This window comes from Neovison vison, chromosome 2 (genome assembly GCF_020171115.1).
Source record: "Neovison vison isolate M4711 chromosome 2, ASM_NN_V1, whole genome shotgun sequence".
Lineage (NCBI taxonomy): Eukaryota > Metazoa > Chordata > Mammalia > Carnivora > Mustelidae > Neogale > Neogale vison.
Window position 1 is genome coordinate 188,445,044 of NC_058092.1, and position 21,571 is coordinate 188,466,614.

Below are 21,571 nucleotides of genomic sequence, written 5' to 3' on the forward strand. Positions count from 1 at the left end.
CCTTTTTTTTTAATTGATTTTTAAAAGTTCTTTATATATTCTAGATACTGAGCTTGTGTCAATTACACACAATCTGTTGTTGATTATATGGAATGTAAATATCTTCTCCCCTCTCTGGCTTGTCGTCACTTTTTTTTTTTTTTAAAGACATCTTCTGCTGTACAGAAGTTTTTAATTTGTATACAGTTGAATATTTGAATCCTTTTAAGGTTTGTACTTTGGGGGCCTTGTTTAAGAAATGCTCCTCTATGCCAAGGTCCTAACATTTTCTCCTATGCATCCATCCCTTATTTTGTTAATACAGTCAATCTGGTTAGTGTTAAGGGGGAAGAGGAAGACGGATCTGTCCCTTCAGAGGTGACTGCATATCTTGCCCGGATTCTTTAATGCTGATTTCATGGTTTAACTCTTGGTGGGCCATTCCTCTCATTTCCAGGCTCCAGGGAAAGCTTTACTGAAATATCCAAATCCTAAGCGGATTTTTATTTAGCGGGCCCGGGGTGTCTGCATTTTCATATGCAACCCAGGTGATTTTGAGGCTTGAGGTCTCTTTTTTACACCTTTAGGTAATGTTTAAACACTCTTCCAGGGGTCTGGCAACTGAGGAATGGCCACTTTTACCTAGCTGATGATTTAGCTTCACTCTGCCTCTGGTTCCTCTTTGGTGACAGTCCCTCCCTGAAGAGTTCTTCCACTAATGATGAGAGCATGATAAGTCTCATGTGTAAAGGCTTAGCCTGGGCCTGGCTTATGGTAAGACTCTGTAAAAGGCAGATGTTCATGAGCCCAAAGTCTCAGGCTCTGAGCTGGCCCTGTTTCCCTCCTAGACTTCTCTCCTATCGTGCTTCTCATCTCGGACAAGTCACTGAACCCCACAGTCTAAGTTTCATCATCTGTACACTAGGATTATCCTCCGCTAAAGAAGGCTACAGTCAGGATTAGAAATGGCCTATAAAATGCCCAGGGCAGTGCCCAGCATCGGTGCTATTTCACAGCCGGGGAAAGCCAAGCACTCATGTTTTTAATTCAGGGTAAGCTGAAACTTGACGTTCAGAAACTGTTCCCACTCGTGTGCCACACCCCCCCGGGCGGTGCGGGGCCATCTCCTGTGTCCCCTTCCAGGGCCTCAAACAATCCTGGACGTAGAGGCTTTCCATAAAACTTTGCTAAACTGTTATTTCTTTCCAGGATAATATGCAATTCTTATATTCCATCAGTCCCTCCAAAGAAGCCACAAAAGTGGAAAAACATTTTTATTATTTTATTTAACAAGTGCTTACACAGAGCTTATATGTCAGGCCCTGTTCTAATGCTTAAATGAATAACTCATGTTAACTTAAGCTGATCTAAAGGGCAGCCCTAATGAAAAATTAAACCCTCCAGGTGTCTGGGTGGCTTAGTTGGTTAAGCACCTGCCTTCAGCTCAGGTCATGGTCCCCGGGTCTTGGAATCAAGCCCCACATTGGGCTCCCTGCTCAGAGGGGAGTCTGCTTCTCCCTCTCCCTTGGCTCCTCGCCTAACTCATGCTCTCTCTCTCTGTCTCTCAAATTAACACTCACACACACACACACACACACAAAACCCACAAAAAAAACCTGTTCTTGTTTTGTTTTGTTTTTACTAAACTACTCCAGTGCGCTGCATTTAGGATGGTGGGACTAGGCTCCTGGCAAGCAGGTAACTCACCGCTGGTCCTTCCCAAATCCTTCTGCCTCTGATCGTGGTGGTTTAATACGGGGCGAAAAAACTTTTTGAGTCAAAAATCATGTATCCCTGAGCAATATTAGTTGCAAATCAGTTTTATACTTTAAAAATCTATCCTGCCACTTCCCACCCATTAGGATGGCTGCTATAAAAACAAACAAGCAAACAACATAAGAAGTGTGTGAGGATTTGGAGAAATTGGAACCCTGGTGGTTCACTGTTGGTGAGAATGTAAAACAGTGCAGTTGCTATAGAAAACAGTAGGGCAGTTCCTCAAAAAATTAAAAATAGAATTACCATATGATCCAGCAATTCCACTTCTGGGTATCTACCTGAAGATTGGAAAGCAGAGATTCAAAGAAATATTTGCACACCCATGTTCACAGCAGCACTATCACAATAGCCCAGAATGGAAGCCACCCAAGAAAATACGGTTTATACATACAATGGAATGTGAATTCAGCCCTAAAAAGGAAAAGAATTCTGACACATGCTACAACATGGATGAACCTAGAGGACCATATGCTAAGTGAAATAAGCTAGACACAAAAAGACAAATACTGTCTAACTCCACTTATCTGAGGTACGGCTCTAATCAGAGACAGAAATAGAATAGAGACCGAAAGCAGGATGGTGGTTGCTAGGGACAGGGAGGAGAACTGGAATAGGAAGTTATTATTTAATAGGTGCAGAGTTTCAGTCTTGCAAGAATGAATGTAATTAATGCCTAAATGTATATTTAGAAATGGTTAGGATGGCAAATTTTATGCCATGTGTATTTTATTACAATGATAATAATAATTTTTTAAAGGAGAAAAACAAACAAAACTACTTATGTGATGTTGGAAGAATGGATGGAAGGCTCCGGAAGACCAGCGACTTGTCTGTTCTGTTGATCATTGTGTGTGCTCAAACAATGTCTGGACTTGTAGGTACTTAAAGATACTAGAAGAATAAATGAATATTACAATACATACCCACCCACACACAAAATCTTCTGGCTAACTCCAACAGCCAAATACAGAAGATGGAATTGGGAGGAATACAGAGGAACAAGTGGAATAAAGGTAGAGGCGAATTGTTCAAGCTCTGCTTAATCTAGGCAAGAACCAAGTGAAAGGCAGCTGGAGAGGCTGGCCCAGTTTCTGGGTGGGCAGTGTGGGCAAAGCAGATGGTGTGGCACTCATAAAGCCAGTGGGTTCCTGAGCCTGTCCAGGGCCCCACCAGCCTACCATGTTCTCTGAAGTAGGACTGAGATATTTCTTTTTTGTTTGTTTGCTTTTTAAGGTGTTCTCTACCCCCATCATGGGGCTCGGACTCACAACCCAAAGATCAAGAGTTGCGTGCCCTACACACTGAGCCAGACAGTTGCCCCTCAAATAATAGTTCTTATAAAAAAAAAAAAATCACAAATATACAGAACAGGGACACCTGGGTGGCTCAGTTGGTTAAGCGTTTGCCTTCAGCTCAGGTCACAATCTTGGGGTCCTGGGATGGAGCCTCATGTGGGGACTCCCTCCGTTCTTCCTCTTGCTTCTGCTCTCTCTCAAATAATTAAATCTTTTTTAAAAAAAGATTTTATTTTTATTTACTTATTTGATAGAGAGAGATCACAAGTAGGCAGAGAGACAGGCAGAGAGAGAGGAGGAAGCAGGCTCCCTGCTGAGCAGAAAGTCGGACGTGGGGCTCGATGTCAGGACCCTGAGATCATGCCCTGAGCCGAAGGCAGAGGCTTTAACCCACTGAGCCACCCAGGCGCCCCTCAAATAATTAAATCTTAAAAAGAAAAAAAACCGAGGGATGCCTGCGTGGTTCAGTTGGTTAAGTGTCTACCTTCGGCTCAGATTATGATCCCAGGCTCCTGGGATCGGGTCCCCACTGGGAGTGTGCTTCTTCCTCTCTTATCCCCCTGCTTGTGCTCTCTCTATCAGATAAATAAACAAAATCTTAAAAAAACCAACAACCCACAAATGTACAGAAGAGAATCTGAGAGCCTCACATAATCCCACATTCCTGAACTAATCGTTGTTTGCAGTTTAATGTAGGTTTCCCAGATTTTTAGCAGTGCATATATTAAAATATAAGCTAATTAATATTTCACCATATTAATAACCATACTTAATCTGTTTTACCAATTGCTTTCTCCATTTAACAACATATCCTGGGACTATTCCATAGTAGATCATGCAGATCTGCCTTATTCTTTTTAAGCTGATTGACAGCCAATTGCACCTTCCTATCAGCCCTTACTGGTGGACAGTTGAGAGAGCAGTTTCCATGTTTTCCTTATTACAAAAAAGTTACAGCAAACACACGTTTACATATTTCTTTATGTATTTATGTGAGTATTTCTATAGGAAAGAGTCCCAGGGTGGACTAGTTTGATCCACAGGTAAAGACATCTTAAATTTAAACAGATTCCATAAAATACATGAAAATCCACAAAAATATTTTTGGCCACATTCCCGAGTATAATTAATCTGTCCGATCTTTGCTAGTCTGATCAGTTTAAACGGATATTTCATTATAGTTTAACTTTGTGTGATTCTCGGTGAATCTGAGCCTCTTTTCATCAATGAAGCAACCATCAGAACTGGAAGGAGGGGAGAAGAGGAACAATGGTGAGGGAGAGGCTGAGACCGGAGAGGTGGGCAGACTCAGAGCCTCAGGCTGACGTGACTGTGAACCACACTGCAAGTTAGAAGGTTCAAACTAAGGAGTGACTGAGGTCACATTCTCTGCATTCAGGCTTGGTGTCCTTCAGTAGAGCCTGAAAGCCTCCGGCCTGTCTATGCCTGCATTTCTGGGAGGAGCCTTTCCTCAGAGAAACCTGGCTGCTGACCAGCCAACTCCCCACCCCCCCAGCTACAGCCTTCCCTTTTCAAATACACTAGGGCTCAAGTAGGGCTTCAGTCAAAGATGGTGGACCCTGGGCTCGTAGGAAGGTTGAGATGCTTAATCATCAGTAGAAGAAATTTTTGTAAAATTGTAAAACCTGAATTCTTCTATGTCCAGTAATTAATAACAACCAACACCATTTGCCGCGTGGGACCTGAATTCAGAGAATCCAGTGTGCAGCCACAAAATGAGTCCACCGAGTCCACCAATGTTTCCCAAAGGCTTCCTGAACATTGCCAGGTATTACCGTTGCTAGACACAGGATGCAAAGGAGAACAAAAGAGACTTGGTCTGGGGGGCAACGTCTTTTTAAATTTTAAAACAAACTGTCTATATCCAAATATTATAAGCAGAAGCAAAAAAAACACCTGATGAAAAGTGAGTGAGCCAGCAAGGGAGACACCCTGATCTGTGTTCAGAACAATAAACACCCGGCGGGAGTGTGAGACTTTTGATCATTGGGTGCTGTATTCAAACCCCATGTTCGGCAAAAAGATTACAGAAACACTCCCGCCCCAATCCAAGAAAAACAAACCAAAAAAGAATAAACACTAAATGCAAAAAAAATGTATTTCACCACGCTGAAAATTGACCAAGATAGTACAAACATGTAGAATATAGTGAATTAGAAAGTAAGCTGCAAATGAACATGAACTATAATGAGAAAACTTGTTTCAAAACTTGTTTCACTTGATAATTTGGTTATACTATACAATGAAGCATGAGCAATTAAAGGTATTTTTTATCAAAAGTATATAATCGGAATCCAAACGTGAGGAAAACATCAGAGAACCCAAACTAAAAGAAATTCTATACAACAACCGGCCTGTGATCTTTAAACACATCAAGGTCATAAAGATGAGGTTGAGGAATTCTTCCAGATTAAAGGAAATTAAGAAGACAAAACAACTAAATGGAGCCAGGATTGGATCCTGGTCTAGGAACAAGAAAACTATTAAGGGTTTTATTGGGACAATTAGGGAAATTTGAATATGAACTGCAGATTAGATAACAGTAATTTAACAATGTTAAATTTTCTGAATTTGATAATTGTACTGTAATTATTTAAAAGGCTGTCCTTAATATAGCAAAGATAGAAATATTTAGGGGTAAAAGTCTAAATTTGCTCTCATAGTTCGTTAAAAAGATACCAATAGTATATATTGTATATATAGAGAGAAAGCAAACGTAGTAAAATAATTGATGAATCTAGATGAGGAGTGTATGGGAGTCCATTGAATTGTTCTTTCCAACTTTTCTGTAAATTTGACATAGTTTTCAAAATAAAGAATTTGAAATAAAAAAGTCTTTACTAGACACAAAAATATGTAAATGTCTCCGCTATCTCTGGTCTGGCTGGAGTCACAGTCATGCTTTTTGCAAAGAGGGGGCTAAGCCAGGTGAGTAGAGCATTGGACGCCTGAACACAGCCCTCCTCATGTCACAGCCACGTCCCTTGCTCATGAAATGTGGCTCTGCGAAAACTGAGACTGATGGCGAAACTCCAAAATGCAGTCAGGTTCGAGGACAAGGTTTAATTTCATCCCTCAGCCCAATTTTGCCCCTGATCAGCAATAATATATGAGACCCTGGCTGTGTTGCTTCGCCTGGCCCACCTCTGCTCAGGGCTGTCAATAGTTCTACGCTCTCTTCCTTTTCTTTTTTTAAATTTGAATTTTCTTGGTCCTTCTCCGTGAGGCCAGGAATGCTCCCAAATCTCCATAGATTAGAGTTAATCATTTGCATGACACACTGTGAGCCACCCTGCTCTTTGCTGTTAGGAAGGGACTTTCTTTTTCCTCTCAGGCCCATGGGAAGGCTTGTGGAGGGTCTTCCGAAACGGACCCAGCCCCTTTGGGGGCTCCCCCTCAGCCCGCTCAGTGGACCCAGAGCACAGTGAGTCTGCCCGGGGCTGGGCTGAGCTGGGGCAGAGCTGGGGCTGAGCTGGCTGGGAGGTTGGGTATGCATTTCTCAACTCATGTGCTCTTGGAGGTTGAGGCTGCTGACCGCTGAGGCTGGGGATACGACTGTGAAAATTCACTATGTTTTTGTCCCAGTTTGAATGTGACTGTTTCGTGGCAGTGGCAGAAGTTGATAGAAATTGAGAATGGTTTTTCTTTGTATACCTACAAGGGCACAGGTTTTTGGTACTCATTCTCAAGGTGGGGGACTAGAGTCACTGAACAAGAATCCGGTGGGTGCCCACTCGGGCTTTATGGGGTGAACTAGACGAAAGTCGTGCCTCCTCTCTTGAACGAGCTCAGAGCGAGAAGACTCAGTGGGTGTGGACAGTAGAGTGTGGTACAGCACAGAAAAAGCAGTTGTTTAGAACCTAGACAATGCATTTTTTTAAAAAGGTTAGTGGCAGAACCCCCCCAAAAATTAAAAATAAGTGATAAACTGGAGGAAAAAATACATCTGCATATGTATCAGCCAGAGGGCTAAAACAATGGGGGGGGGGAAGAAGACCCACTACTCAATAGAAACTGCGGCCAAAGGTACTTGAGCCTACAATCCATTGAAAAGGAAATCCGAATGGCTCTTAAACATATGAAAAGGTGCTCAACCTCACTCATGATAAGAGAAATGCAAATTTAAATTTCAATGGGATACCACTTTCACCTTGGCCAAGAATAAAAGGTTGATAATTTATTGTGGAGAGCTGGGGAAACAGGCTCTCCAGGATCTGTTGGGAGTGTGCCTTGGACAACCTCCCCGTGGGGCAAGTTGGCCATAGCTTTCGAAATGTAAAATGCACAGCCTTTGACCCAACAAATCCAATGCTAGGCACTTACCCTGCAGATCTCAATTAAAACTTGGAAAATGTCATACTATTAAGTGAAAAAAGCAGGCTATGGAACAGTGCTTACCATATGCTATACAGAGTTTAGATGTAAGACCATACCATAATTTTCTTAACCTTTCCCCTAATGCTGGGTAGAAAGCAGGTTTCCGTATTTTCATAAGTAACGCTAGATAGACAGTTTTTTGTGTGTGCACACCTTTTGTGTATGAATCTTAACATCTCCTATTATTTTCTTGGAACAGTCCAGACTACTGGGCCAGAGAGAATTTTTAACAACCATTGCAGCAAGCCTCACTGTTACGCAGCCTGTATTTTTTTTCTCTTCCTTGCAACAGCCCTCTGAGATAGGAGCAGCCCCGCTTTTCTCCTGTTTGAGGAAAGGGGTTTAAAAGAGGCAAAATTACTTGTCCTGGGGTTCTCAGCTCAATGCGGGGGTGGTCAGAACTCGTATCTGGCTCCCAAGCCCCTGACGTAGAGCCCACTCATCTGAGTGGAGTGTTTCTAAGGCTCTCAACAAATTTTGTCAAATTACTTGCTAGAAGTCGCATACCATGTTATCCTTCCAGCTGAGTGCAAAATTCCTCACACTCAGGCCAGTGTTGGGGATTCCGTATTTTCATTTTGTTCTTTTCGAAAGGAAAAAAATATTGTCCCGCAGGTCTTCAGTAACTAGCAAATCTGAACATTTTTTCACAGGGTTCATGGTTGATGATGTATTTTTTTTTAAATACATAAAACTTTTCTTGAAAATGTAACCTGTTGATTCTTATGTAGTCTCAGCTGAGACAATGGTCAGCAGCCCAGGCGACCAGATGGGGTGTTCTGGCTCTCTGTCCTTGCCTTAAAGCTGGAGATGGGAGTCTAGGAGGACTGGGACAAACCACTCTGGGAGAGATTGGACACATTCAGATTAACGCAGGTGCCAGCAAGGACTTGGTTGTGGTGCTTAAATAAAAGCAACGCTAGAGTGTGCCATCTATGTATCGTTTTCTACTAGAGCAACAGATGATGATGATGATGGTCTAGGCCCATCATCACTGGAATGGCCCTTTCCTTATGTTTGTTGATGTGGGTCTGGTGATGGCCTCAAGACTCGCTGGTGGAGTGACCGGAGGTCGGCGCACATTTCCAGCGCCCAGTAGTGCTCGCCCAGGAGCAAGCCCAGAACCTTCTTGCCTGATAGCCCCAGCCGCTGGGCTGGGCGACGGCTCCCGGACTGCAGAGGGCGCAGAGGTCACGCCAGGCCCCGAACCGGGCCCTGGCTCACTCCTTCCGACTGGAAGGGTGGAGGCGCCCTGCCGGACCAGGCAGGGTGGTGGCCCCGAGGCGCGGGGTTCCAGGAGGCAGGCCCGCGGGGAAGGGAGGCCAAGTAACCAGAAGTGGGGAGGGCGAGCAGGAGGCTTCTGTCAAAGCTTCTCCCTGCGAGTTTTGTGCGCCTGACAGCGGCCCTTCAGCAAGGTGAATTCTTTCGGAAAGGGTCTCATTCACACGCTGCCAAGACATCCGCGACCTATTCTTGAATTCACACAAAAATTAAAAGCAAAACAACAGCCCGGCTAATTTAGCAACTTCGAGATGCAGCTGGTGCTCCTTTGCACCGCGAGAAGGCCCGGCCTTCCGGCCCCCACCCCCGCCCCCGGGGAGGTCTCGCCGGAGTTATTTTGTATCCTGCAGCTCCAGGCCCGATTGTGACAGCTGAGTGACTTAGCTGGCACCGTGGGATGCGGAATGACAAAGGCGCAGAGCATCGCCCGGTGGCGGGGGGGGGGGGTGGCGGGGGAGGGCACGGCGGGCACTGGCCTGGCGCAGAGAAGGGCCTGCTCCCGGGGCTGCCTGGGGACAGCGGTAGTGTCTTCGCCCCTTCGTGTCTCCACTTGGGAAGGGATTCTGCGAGGAATAAAGTGAGATGCTTTTGCAAGCCCAGAAGTGGTTATTACAGTGTCCTTACAGCCTGGAAGTGGTTGGGCCTCAGGCTTCTTCAAGGCCTGGCCTGGGTGGGTTCTTTTCCTCCGTGGCTGCCCCAGCACCTTCTCTCCTTGACGGGCCAGGCCCCTTTCCTACGACCCCAGACACCACGGGGCCCTCCCTGGCCTCCCTCCTTGGTTCGTTTGGATCATCAGTGAGGCCAGTCTCCTGTCTGGCCGGGGGCCTCGGGTCTGTGGGTCTGTGGGTCTGCGGGTCTGCGGGTCGGGGTGAGGGCGTCAGTTCCCTGCGTTGCTCCCGGTTGGCCGGTTCAGGGTCGCGCGGGCAGAGTCTAATGGGGAGCCGGGCGGGAATGCTGACCTCTTGGCAGCTGCTCGACACCTCTGGGCCATGGTTTCCTGGTCTGTAAAATGGGAGATAAGAGCGGTGTTTGAAAAGAAATGTTGGGATGATCAAATGAGCCAATTTGGGGAAATGACTTAGCACTCCAAAGCCCTGCCTAAGTGAGGGTTATAGGGAGCATCTAAAGCCATGATCTGCAAACGTGCTCTCTCAGTCCAACTTCCCGAGTTCCCACACTGTTCTATTGAGAGGTTTTGTGTGGAGCCAAAGAATTACACAACCCAAGGACCGGCATGTATCCCCCTCCTCCTTTAATTAGCAGGAGTAGAACCTGCCTCCCCCAGCCACATTGCAGATCAGCTCTTGTGTCTTTTGTCTTATCTTGAAGCTCCAAGACTAGGCTGAGGAGATGCAAGGAGGCTACTGAATAGACTGGGACAGAGTGGGACAGAATTTCTCTCTCAGAAGCAGCAGCTGTCTTCTCAAAGAATGTCCACTTTTCAGCATCTCAATTTATACAGTGGTGAGAAAGTTAATTATTGGGATGCCAGCATGGTCACACGGAAGGGCTAAGGTTGTTCTGACTTGCTTTTCTCCCCAGTTGGGCCCAAACAGTAGCTTCTCGCCTGAGAATGACACTCCTGCTTCAGACTTTCCCAGCTTTTATTCACATGGAGAAACACATCCGCTTTTTTAATTGTTTCCCTCTCATCAGTAGTTGTGCTGAAATCCTGTGGGTGAAGTTCCAGTGTAGTTTGATAGAGTTTGACGTATCCACCACAACCATGGCCAGTGGGCAGTCAAGAGTGCGGTGCTTGGAGGAAAGGATGATTTGTTGGAAGGAAAGTGCTTTTACCTCAGTGACACGGTCCCTGAGATTTAAGAAACGTATTTGTAAAGTACTCTATTTTAGGGAATATATTAATTTAGGTTATACAGCACTATTGCCTACTGTAGTAGACAAACTTCAGCATCTCTTTGGACTCTCACAACCACGTTTATTTCTCCTATTCCATGTCAAAGCAAGTGGTGGGGTGTGTGTAGGAGAAGGTTAGGAAGAATCTGCTCCTGGGGCACCTGGGTGGCTCAGTGGATTAAAGCCTCTGCCTTAATCTCAGGTCATGATCAAAGGGTCCTGGGATTGAGCCCCACCCACATCGAGCTCTCTGCTCAGCAGGGAGCCTGCTCCCGCCACCCCCCCCCCCCCCTACTTGTGATCTCTTTCTCTGTCAAATAAAATCTTAAAAAAAAAAAAAAAATCTACTCCCTTCCATCACTTAAAGGTCCAAGCTAATAGTGGCTCTGCCTACTTGTGCTCTGGGATACATGGCTCTGTGATGCTTTGGAAGGAAGGGAGAGAGAGGAATGGAGGACCACCCTGGTTCTTTAAACTCTCTTCACGGGGAAGTAATGCATCCTGCTTCTGCTCGTTATTCATTGGCTGAAACTAGTCACATGGTTCTATCTAACCTAATTGAAAGGAAGACTGTGAAATGTAGGTGAGCACAGGGAATATTTGGTGAACATTAATCTCTGCCAGAGATTGGGATACTACAAACTACAGATAAACTGAACTTGGAGTTGTTATTTCAGGTCATCTGTTAACGATTCAGGAAACAATATCAGGGGCCATTATAGACTGTTTACTGAAGGTTATCACTCAGTGTGTGGCATTACAATCGAAAGAAAACAGAAGATCTTAGTCCCCGCTAATAGATACATGTCAGGTCACATCAGCAACTGAAGAGCCACATGGAGCAGATTAATTGGCCACAAACTCTAGAGGGGGGCGTCAAAACCTTTGCAGGAATGGAGAGAAGCTCAGTAAAGTATGGAACTCTTGATCTTAGTCAGATGGGACTGGTTCCATACACACACACGAACATGCACACGCACACACAGTAACAACCCCCCCCACAAATGTATATGATAAATAAAACACACTGATTGGTCAAATGCTGAAATGTTAAATGTTTTAAGATACTCATCAGGAAACATACATAGAAAGTGGTTTTAGATTAGGTAACAGGAAGTACTGCTTTACACTGGTTAGGAAATGTATCTATCCAGACTTCATATATTTCATGAATGCTTACAATGTATAAAACAGTACATAAGAAATCATTATGCTTATGAGGGTTACGGTCTAATTTATGAATTTTGGAACATAGGCTTAGTGTATAGGCAACAGATTAGAACACAGGCTTAGAACACAGGCTTAGAACACAGACAACAGATTCCTTACCTCTGTTTTAATTGTACTCAGTATCATTTATTATTACCAATTTCAAGGCAAGTTGGAGAATATAAACCAACCCCAGTTCCAGCCCTGAAGGAATTTCTGGCAAGGTTGTTATGATCAAGCTCAACCATGTTCTCCCACAAGCAGTCGTTGCTAATACCAGGAAAGGCATCAGGTTGGTAAAATGGCTCAACAGGCTGATGCCCTTGGTCGTCTTCGGGATGTTCAAACATTTGCGAACTTGAATGATAGGAAGTTGACTGCTTTGAAAACCCAATGGCTTATGTCAGACGGTCTGTAATGCCACTGAAAAATTGGTATTTTTCCAGACACGGAATAATAACCCTCTGATAGGTTCAACGTTCTAGTAAATTCTTGTAAGTTACTTTTTACTACTCTGGTTTCCTTAGCTGAAAATGTTATCTCAACCTCCACTAACAATACAAATCTTGACGGAGGTAAAAAGTTAGGAGAAAATGTCCCCAGATACTCTCTTTCTGTGTAAGGACCTACAATTAGTGTTTCTCCTTACTTTCCTTCTTTTTCTTTGTTATCCATACTTTCTATGACAAATAATGTATAAAAACTTTACAACTAAAAGTGCAGTAGGAAAAAAAGTTATTTGGAAGTTTCATATTTTTGTTAATTCTTCAGGTCCTTTACATACAAGAATAATGACCTTTTAGGAATCACAGGGTAAATTACTGATACATTAATAAGGGCAGAGACTTGTACTTTACTGTTTAAAGTAAAGGATACATGGCCTTGGCTCAGACCATTTTACATATATGATGAAAAATAACCCCCTTGATTTAATCTCTAAATTAATGTCACAGATACTTACTGAGCATCTATGATGCATCAGGCACTGTATTAAACTCTGAGGATACACTCCCCACCCACATGGGACATGCTATCCCAGAAAACACAAGTTTTAAAAGACAGTGCTAACTCAATGATTTGCCAAGAACACACATTAGTTGGTGGCAGAGATGGGTAAAAATCTGGGGTCCTACTGTTAACTTGGTGTCCTCTTCCATATTCTCTTTTCACTGGCCCTCTGAGCTGTATATTTTCTCAGTGTTGAAGATAGAATAAGAGAAAACCACCTTTGATCAGTTGAGCACATTGCATAGGGCATATTGGAGGAAATTGTTAGAATTGTTAGTGGTTAGAGTCAACATGATCTATAGTTTCTTAATGTCTGAGAAAGTATAGCTTAGTGATTTTTTAAAATTTTTATTTATTTATTAGAGAGAGAGAGAGATCACAAGTAGGCAAAGAGGCAGGCAGAGAGAGGGGGGGTGAAGCAGGCTCCCTGCTGTGCAGAGAGCCTGATGTGGGCTTGATGTGGGGCTGGATCCCAGGACCCTGAGATCATGACCTGAGCTGAAGGCAGAGGCTTAACCCACTTAACCACCCAGGCACCCCTAGCTTAGTGATTTCTAAATGTACTCAGGTCAGTTAGCCAGACTTAAGATAAGGTTTCACTGTCTGCATTGAAACGGGGGCCAAAAAAAAAAAAAAAAAAAAGAGGAAGAAAGAAATCGTATATGCTGGTGCAAAGTTTCCCACTTTCGTTTCATGGAGGTGGGGGGCTATTCTTTATTCAGAAGGTATGTTTTTCTTACTACTTTGGGAGGTAAAACACCCTTTCTTCTGTGAGATGATGCAGAAAGTAGATGGCCATTAATTCTTTCTAAAAATGCCTTTACTATCAAAATGAAAAGTTGGCAACTCTGTTAGTTTCTCCCAGATTTCAAGATCCAAACAACTGGGAATCATTAAATTAACTATTAGGGTAGTTAACATTTTCTTAGGTATAGCTTGGTGCTAAAAACTGAATCTTTCTTAAGACTCCTAGGTTTAGTAAGAGGCCACTACACCTTCTGAGTCTCCGCAAAAATGAAAAGATCCCTGAGAACTCTGCCCTCTCTAAAATTAGCAACATTTAGCTAATTTTGATCTCTTTTACCATCCTCCTTTCTTCTTCAGTTTCTCAATGTTGAGGCATCCTGCTGGTCTATATAAATCAGTGTTTTTTTTTTATTCTGACAGCACAGGGTGCTTAAAAAACAAACAAACAAACAAAAACAACCTGAGGGGCACCTGGCTGGCTCTGCTCAGTCAGTAGAGCATGGACTCTGGATCTTCCAAGTCATGAGTTCCACACCCACCCTGGGTGTGGAATCTAAGCAAAAAAACAACAAACCAAAAGAAAACCCCAAAAAACAAACAAAAAAAAACCCAACCCTGATGAATGGGCCACACCCCCAGGTTTTTTTATTTAAGTGGCCTCAGGTGCAACTTGGGCGCTAGGCTGGTTGAAAAATTTCTCAGGTGATTCTAACGTGTAGCCAGGCTTGGGAACCACAGGTGAGTATGCATCGTGTTTCTTTATTAAATAGCTTCTATGTGTCAGGTACTAGGGCAGTTACATAGATGATCAAGCTGGTTTGTGCAGTAGAAAGGCTGCTGAGGAAAACTGAAGGGCGAAATGTGACAAGAGAGTATGGTAAGCACTTGCATTTATTCCATAATTCACCAGATAATAACAGTGCCCTTAACAAGTGCCAGGGCTGGAGTAAAGGTACGCTCCAAGTTCTCCGGGCTACCTGAAAAGACCAGGAAAACTTCGTAGAAGAGGCAGCAGCCAAACAGCATTTGGAGGACTCTTCCCTCCTACAAGGTCTTGGTCAGATAAGGTAGGGAGGCAAGGCTTGCAGAGAGAACAGTGTGTGCTGTGCGTAGAGGAGTGTGTTGGGCTGGGAGAAGCTAGAGATGAGTGGTTGGTTGTGTGCAGATGTACAGAGCCTTAGTGGTGGATTAATGAAGGAGTGTAGGCTTGACCCAGAATGCATTTTAAAGACATTAAAGGCTTTTAAGTGGGAATGCACAAATGGGATGTAGGTACAGAATACTGGTATTTAGGATAACAGAGGCTCTTCATACAAAGCTATAGATTACATTTGCTAGCCTATTAAAAATTGATGATATGATCTATCAGAGACCCCTCTGCCCTTGACTGACATAACTAGACATTGTGACTCTAAGGGGACACAGTTTCTGGTCAATGAAGAGGGTTCCATGTGGCAGTGGGAAGTGGGTGCAGACCAATGCTTTTTAAGTACTAACTGAAATAAGTAGTTTCATCATGCCCTGAGGTCTGGACATACCAGTTCGGGTTCCCAGCTTGCTGCCTCCTTACCTAATTTCCTTCAGAAGGACTTCTTAGTATGCCTGCCTGACTTGCCTCAGAGAAGTAAACAAACCCAACAGATCAAACCCTCCAGGCTCCCTTCAGCTTCTGAGCTCCTCTCTGCATTCTTTTTTATCCTTACTTAGGACTCAGGGGCAAATAGGTCAGGCCATGGAATCATCCCAGTACTAGGGACGTCCTTGGCCTGGTTAAGACATTCACAGAATAAACATTCCTCCCCAGCTGAGGAAGAAGAGGATTCAGCCTAGCCAGTGGTTCTTAAATTCAGTGATTACAAGCTTCAAGTCAAGTCATGGGCTAAAAATGTAGAGTTTGGAGCCCTATTTGACACCTCTTGCATTCAGAATCTCTGGGGTAGGTCAAGGAAACTGTATGAACCCAGGCCATTCTGATGCCAGCGATCCGTGTACCTCACTGAGCAGTATGAATGTGGTTTTCTGTAATTCTGGCCAGTAATTCTGCCAGGTGGCCACTGGCAGCTGTTTAGGGGGAGGGGGGAGGACTGGTTAAAAGAGCTCCTGGATTCATAATAACACAGCTAGCTTGCAAATTTTTGCAGGATGCTTGGCTTTCAGTTCAAGTTATTTCTGGGTTAACTTCTTAATTGAGCTGTTTAGCTCAGCAGAGGACTTGAGATACCACAGATAAGAGAAAGGTTTAGGAGTAAGCGTTAAGTATCTCTGGCTGTGTCTCTGCTATCCTTTCCAGTTCCACTTATCTGAAGAGCCAGGATTTCTCAAAGGACAAGTAACCTTAGAGGGAAGTATCAAGGGGAAAGCAACACATTCCCTTTCCTTGCTGTGCCCGTTAGAGAACTACCTTTGTTAAGAAAAGAATATCCAAAAACACATCAAGATGTTGGACACAGATATTTCTTTCTTCTGTGTTTGCCAGCTCCTGGGGTTACAGGAGCACAAGTTTAGGCAAAATAAGGACCATATCTCTCTAAAGGTGTCTCAGGGTCTCTCCCCGGAAATCCATGTGGCTAACTCATTAGTGATCGCAAATGTTAGATGCTCATAAATTTCCCGCAGTTCATTGGCTGAAGACATCTTAATTGTAGACGTTTTGGTTTTTAATATCGTTGGTTGCTTCTCTAACATACTTCAGTTTGAGTATACAGATTCGGGGTTTTGAAACTTGTTTTTAATTAAGACATGGTTTACTTTTATTACTTGAGATAAAATGCAGTCTGGGGGACTCAAATCTAAGTTACAAAATAAAGTGCATCTATCTGGGCAGACCATAGGAAAAAAAAATAAAACATAAAGGATGATGTGTCTGCCAGGATTCCTAAGTTTACTTAGTAACTTCTTGGGAGAAGGAAAACCCCAGCGCCTACATTATGAAAAGAGCATACCTTGTAAGTGTCTTAACTTTTTGAAATACCTAAATGAACTAGGCTGAATTATGAACCAATGGCTTGTAAAAATTCACCTTGAGCGAGCTACTGAAGATGCTAAGTAGGAGATAGAGACTGAGGAAACTCAACCTGCTGTTTGTTTGTTTTATCAGTAATGTAGCTCAAAAGTAGCCAAGCCAGTAGTGGATGGGGGAACTTTCCCTGTGTTTTGTTTCCCTGAGCAGAGCCTGCGAATGCCAAGATTTAATCTAAAGAGGTTTGTGTTTTAAAAACTAACAACCAAGTAATAAAACACCTATAAAAGGGGTTTATAATGGAACCGGTGACAGTTTTGAGTGTAGCATTACAACTCTTCTGCTCCCCTCTCTCTTTTTCTATCCTTTCATCCAGCTCTGTGCCCTTTGTCTTAGCTCCTTTCTCACCTTGTTGCCAAGAAGCATGTAAGTAGGGGCAGCTCACATCCCAAAGGAGCAGACATTTTTAAAGAGTGAAGTGTGCATTGTGCTCTGCATTTGTTGACAGGGTTGTGCTGCCAGTTTTGTCTGAAATGTTGCTCTAGCGAAGTATCTACCGAGTTTGCACAGTGGTTTTGAATGGGGAATTGAAGATGCTGCTGGAGTGAATGTTAGGTGGCATGAGGATGTTGGAGTCAACCAGGGCAGGAAGCGGGGGGCCTCTCTCTGGCACCTTGCCTCACCCTGCCAGACCCAAGATCTCTCTGACTTCAGGGACAGACTTCAGTCAACAGGTGGTTTTCCACCCAGGCCACCAAGCCTGGAACTTGGTTCTTTTACAAAGCCATAGTTCTCCCCCTCCGGAAGAAATGGCGCCTCAGAAGGGAAACTTCGAACTCCAACTCTCTAGGAGCCATTTCCCGAGCCTACTTTTCCCATTTTCTGAAGTCTTCCTTACCAGCATCCCATCTATCCTCGGGAAGAGTGAGGGACGCTCTTTTCAGAGTCTGGAGGGCGCTGGGAGGCATGTGGGCAGCGTCAGAGTGGCCTCGCCTGGGCGGCCAGAGGAGCCCCAGCCTCCCTCATGTGGGCCTCAGGAACTCGGGGGGCCCAGGGGAAGCCTGGAAAACCGAACTTCACCATCAGCCTTCCTTCGAGCGCTGGCTAGAGGAGAGGGGGGAAGGGCCCCCCAGCGGTCTTTCCCCCACTCCTCCCGCCCCCAGCACCTCTGCCATCCGGCTGCACCGCCCAAGAAAGCACTCAGAACGAAGCTCTGAGCTCTCCAGCTCATCGCAGGCCGGGAGAAAGCATCTTGAGGGGGGCAGTTTTCCCCCTCCTGCCCGCGTCTGACATCCCCACTCCCACCCAAGGATGCTGCCGCCGTGCCCTGTCCGCGGTCGCTGAATGTCACTGCTCCCTCTTCCTCCTGATCAGGGTAGACACAGCTCCCGAGGCATCTCCTACCCCCAAACTGCCGCGATCACCCGAGGGTGTAAGGCCCGGGTGGAGGACGAAGTTTGGGGCCCACAGCAGCGGGAGGGGGGGCGCGTTGGCGAGGACCGCACCTCTCAGTCCCAGCCCTGGCGGGCACACTCCCCGCCCCAAACGGCCCAGGCTTCCCCATCCTCCCGCGGACACCGGCATCCCCGCCCTCCCCCGAGGGCGGCGAGCGGAGCCCCCCAGGGCGGAGGCAGGTACCCCCGGGGCGGGGACTGGGGCGGGCGGGGTCCAGGCTGCGCCCCCGGCCGGGCCGGGCGGGCTAGCTGGCGGCGCGGGGGGAGCGGGGTTGGGCGGCGCTGCCTCGGGCTCTGTGCGCTGCAGCCCGGAGCCGAGGAGGAGGAGGCGGAGGAGGAGAAGGAGGCGGCGGCGGTGGGTCCCGGGCGGGGGGAGCGCGGCGCTGCGGACCCGGGCGGCTGGCAAAGGACGAGGCGGAGGCTGAGGAAGGCAGCGGGGAGACCCGGGCTGCAGCAACAAAGGGCAGCAAGCGATTGGCCGGGCTGCAGGCGAGGTTAGCCGGGGACCGGGGTGGCTGGAGGCAGCGGCGAACGGTGCACGTGCTTGCAGACACGGGCGAGTGTGGAGCCGGGGGGTGCACGCCCGGCGGGTAGGGGGCTTGCTCCCCTTCGGCATGGGATGGCGAGGAGGCTGCAGCGACACCGTTCTGGCTGCACCCGGCCCGGGGCTTGCAGGGTAGGGGTGTGTGGGGGGTAAGGATGCGAGCCAGGGGGCGGGCGAGTAGTCGCCCGGGACGGGACGGGAGAGGGTGGAGGAGGGGGCGGGATGGAACGCTCCGGGCGGCGCGCCCGTCCGCGCGCTCCACCGCGGGAGCTGGCGACTGAGAACCTCGAATTTTAACTTCGCGTGCCCGCCCGCGCGCGCCCGCCCGCGCCCACCCCTAAATCCTGCGGCCGCCGCCAGCGATCAGCTCTCACACAAACTTTAGCTGCGGGCTAGGGGATTTGGGGTTGAGTGGGGGAGGGGAGAGGGAAAAGGCCCTCTGATTGGCGTTGTTTGCAACCAATAAGGCCAAGCGCCTTTCCTGCGAGTACACCCAATCCATTTCTAGAGGTAGAGGGGGCGGGTAGGTGGAAGTAGAGGTGGCGCGGTGTCTGGGAGAGAGAAAAAGAGCTGGACCAATAGGTGCCCGGAAGAGGCGGGTGTGTCTTTGCGGAGGCGAGATGACCGGCAGGAACCTGCCCCAATGGGCTGCAGAGTGGCTAGTGTGTGGGTGACGGACAGACCCACAGGCCAACGGGTGGCCAAAAGTGTCTGTGGTCTCGTCCAATGGAGCAGCGCCGGGGCGGGGCCGCGGCTCGGGTTTAATGAGACTCCATTGGGCTGTAATCAGTGTCATGTCGGATTCATGTCAACGACAACAACAGGGGGACACAAAATGGCGGCGGCTTAGCTCCTACCCCTGGCGGCGGCGGCAGCGGTGGCGGAGGCGACGGCACCTCCTCCAGGCGGCAGCCGCGTGTTCTTTCTCAGGCAGCGGCAGCGCCCCCGGCAGGCGCCGTGGCGGTGGCGCGCGGCCAGGTCTGTCACCCACCCCGCGCATTCCCAGGGGGAGGAGACTGGGCGGGAGGGGGGCGGAAGGTGGGGGGGTTCGGGGGCTTGTGACGCCCCTCCCACAGGCCTCTGCGCGAGGGTCACCGCGGGGCCGCTCGGGGTCAGGCTGCCCCTGAGCGTGACGGTAGGGGGCGGGGGAAAAGGGAGGAGGGACAGGCCCCGCCCCTCAGCAGGGCCTCCAGGGCAAGGGGCGGGGCTCGATGTGGAGGGGCGGGGCGATACCGGGGTGGGGGCGGGGCTCGGGTGGTTGGAAGGCGGGGGTTTGGAGGGGTTTTCTGAGTGGGAGTGATCTGGTAGGAACGGTGGGGGGCCAGTTAGTGTCTAGAAAGACGGTGAGGGGGTGGGTGCGGGGGGAAACTGGAGGTGTGCAAGCAGGGGCAAAGTGAGGGTAGGGAGAGGTGCAACATTGGAGATGTGGTAGGGGAACCTAGGGATATGTGAAGGCAAGTGAAAGGATGCAGAAAGGTGGGATTGCAGTTATCTGGGGATAGTAAGAATAGGTTTGGGTGTGGTGGATATGGAGTGGTATGGAGAGCAGTGCAGAGTAGATACTGGATTGCGGGGAGTATTGGAATGTGAGGAGCAAGTATACAGTTACTGTGGTGGGAAGCAGGTATCTGGATAAACCGGCATTGGAATTATAAAGGATGTATGGGGTCTGTGAAGCCTTGAAAAAAAAACATGGAAGAGTGACATGGATATACTTGGGACAGTTTTGAACGATGATCAGACAGCAGAGCAGAACTTGCGTAATATCTATAGCGGAAGATCTTATGGGGATAGGTGATTCAGGGGGCTGAGAAAAGGTGGCAGTTGTGGAAAAAAAAAATTGGTGGGGCTGGGCAGTGGGTCTCGGTGCATGTGATTTGGGGGACTGCACCAGGAGTAGGGATAGGGCAAAGAAAGGTGTTGGTTTGGGAGGCCAGGTTGTTGACAGGCTGGATTTCTTGCGTGAAACTTGAGCTGGAATCTTGAAGGTGGGGCAGGGTGTCTGTCTCAGGGGAAGCTCCAGTATTACCTTGGGAAAGGACATTGTGTCTTTTTGAATTTGTAAGTATTTTTGGTATGGGTAGAGTGCAGGAAGTTGTGGGAGACTAGGGGCAAAGGAAGAGAAGGGACTAGGTTACAAATGGTTTCCTGTGCCCCATGAAGTTGTTTAAGCCCTGCAATTGGGAGAAGGTATTGGGATGTGATAAACAGAGCATTGGACAAAGGTTGTGAGAGAACAGTAATAAAGAGTTACAGATGTGGAATATAAGAGAAGAGAACCAGTGAACAAAGTGTCAAGTATGTTTGTGGTGGAGGTACTAACAAATAAAAAGTGGAGTATTATAAAGACCCTTCTGTATATGGATGGGGGATGAAAGTAGCAAATGGGAATTAATTACGTTGGGATAGTGTGCTCCAAAAAAGTTACCGTTATTGTTATTTTGGTATACTTGCGAGTAAAGTACATTCTTTCTGTCTTACTTGTGTATCCTGGATTTTGTGGGATAGCCCTGAAGTAAAACACTCCATTCATTCCATTCTTACCTGTTAATTCTTCACGTATGCATTAAAATGAATTGGGGCAATCTTTTTATGTTTTTAAGAGGAATAGGAAAATACTGCACGTTTCAGTAAAGGGTAAGATTTTTACCTGAGACCCTCTACTTAGGGTTGAAGGTTGGGGAGGTGAAATGATGACTTTAAAAAAAGGGCAGAAGATAGCAGAAGGTGGTAACATTAAAGAAGGAACTTACCGCATTGAACCGTTGAGAGTGGAAGTTTTACTTACCAGCCATACCCAGGCCTCTGAGTAGAGTGGGTGTTCAGTCATTGCCCTTACACCAGATGTTTATCTTACGCACTTCTTGTGAAGATAGGATTGAAACTGTCAGGTGTAAGGCATAACATGAATGAATGGTAAAATAGGGTGAGTGTGGAAGGGTAGCTGAGGAGTTTAATAAGTAATTTTAATGTACTTCAAAAAACTTCATGAATTTTTACATACTAGTTAACCAACTGATCTGGCTTTATTAAATGCCAGGATTCCTAATAGGTCACTTTT

General features: G+C 46.7%; 2 protein-coding genes across 5 annotated transcripts in view; one reads left to right on the top strand and one right to left on the bottom strand.

The window, feature by feature from the left end:
* Window positions 1-17,859: 17,859 nt before the first annotated feature.
* Window positions 17,860-21,268, bottom strand: LOC122899256 (basic proline-rich protein-like). The gene is made up of 3 exons (XM_044236825.1): window positions 21,264-21,268; window positions 19,368-19,633; window positions 17,860-18,854 (listed from the first exon to the last, which is right to left on the bottom strand). The coding sequence occupies exons 1-3, from the start codon at window positions 21,266-21,268 to the stop codon at window positions 17,860-17,862; spliced, it is 1,266 nt and encodes a 421-aa protein (XP_044092760.1).
* Window positions 18,381-21,571, top strand: part of KAT6B (lysine acetyltransferase 6B) — a 187,322-nt gene continuing 184,131 nt past the window's right edge. Inside the window, exon 1 of one of the 4 annotated variants that reach the window (XM_044239874.1) lies at window positions 18,381-18,460. The gene's annotated coding sequence lies outside the window, so the exon portion shown is untranslated. Of the gene's footprint in view, window positions 18,461-19,286; window positions 19,489-21,571 lie in introns of those variants that run through there. The other 3 variants (XM_044239873.1, XM_044239875.1, XM_044239876.1) reach the window with 3 other exon arrangements.

What these genes read in the sequence shown, in the direction of transcription:
- LOC122899256 (XM_044236825.1), bottom strand. An exon ending in CGCTGCCGCCGCCGCCAGGG is followed by an intron (nt 18,855 to 19,367) that starts GTAGGAGCTAAG and finishes CGGCGGCCGCAG; the next exon opens with GATTTAGGGGTGGGCGCGGG.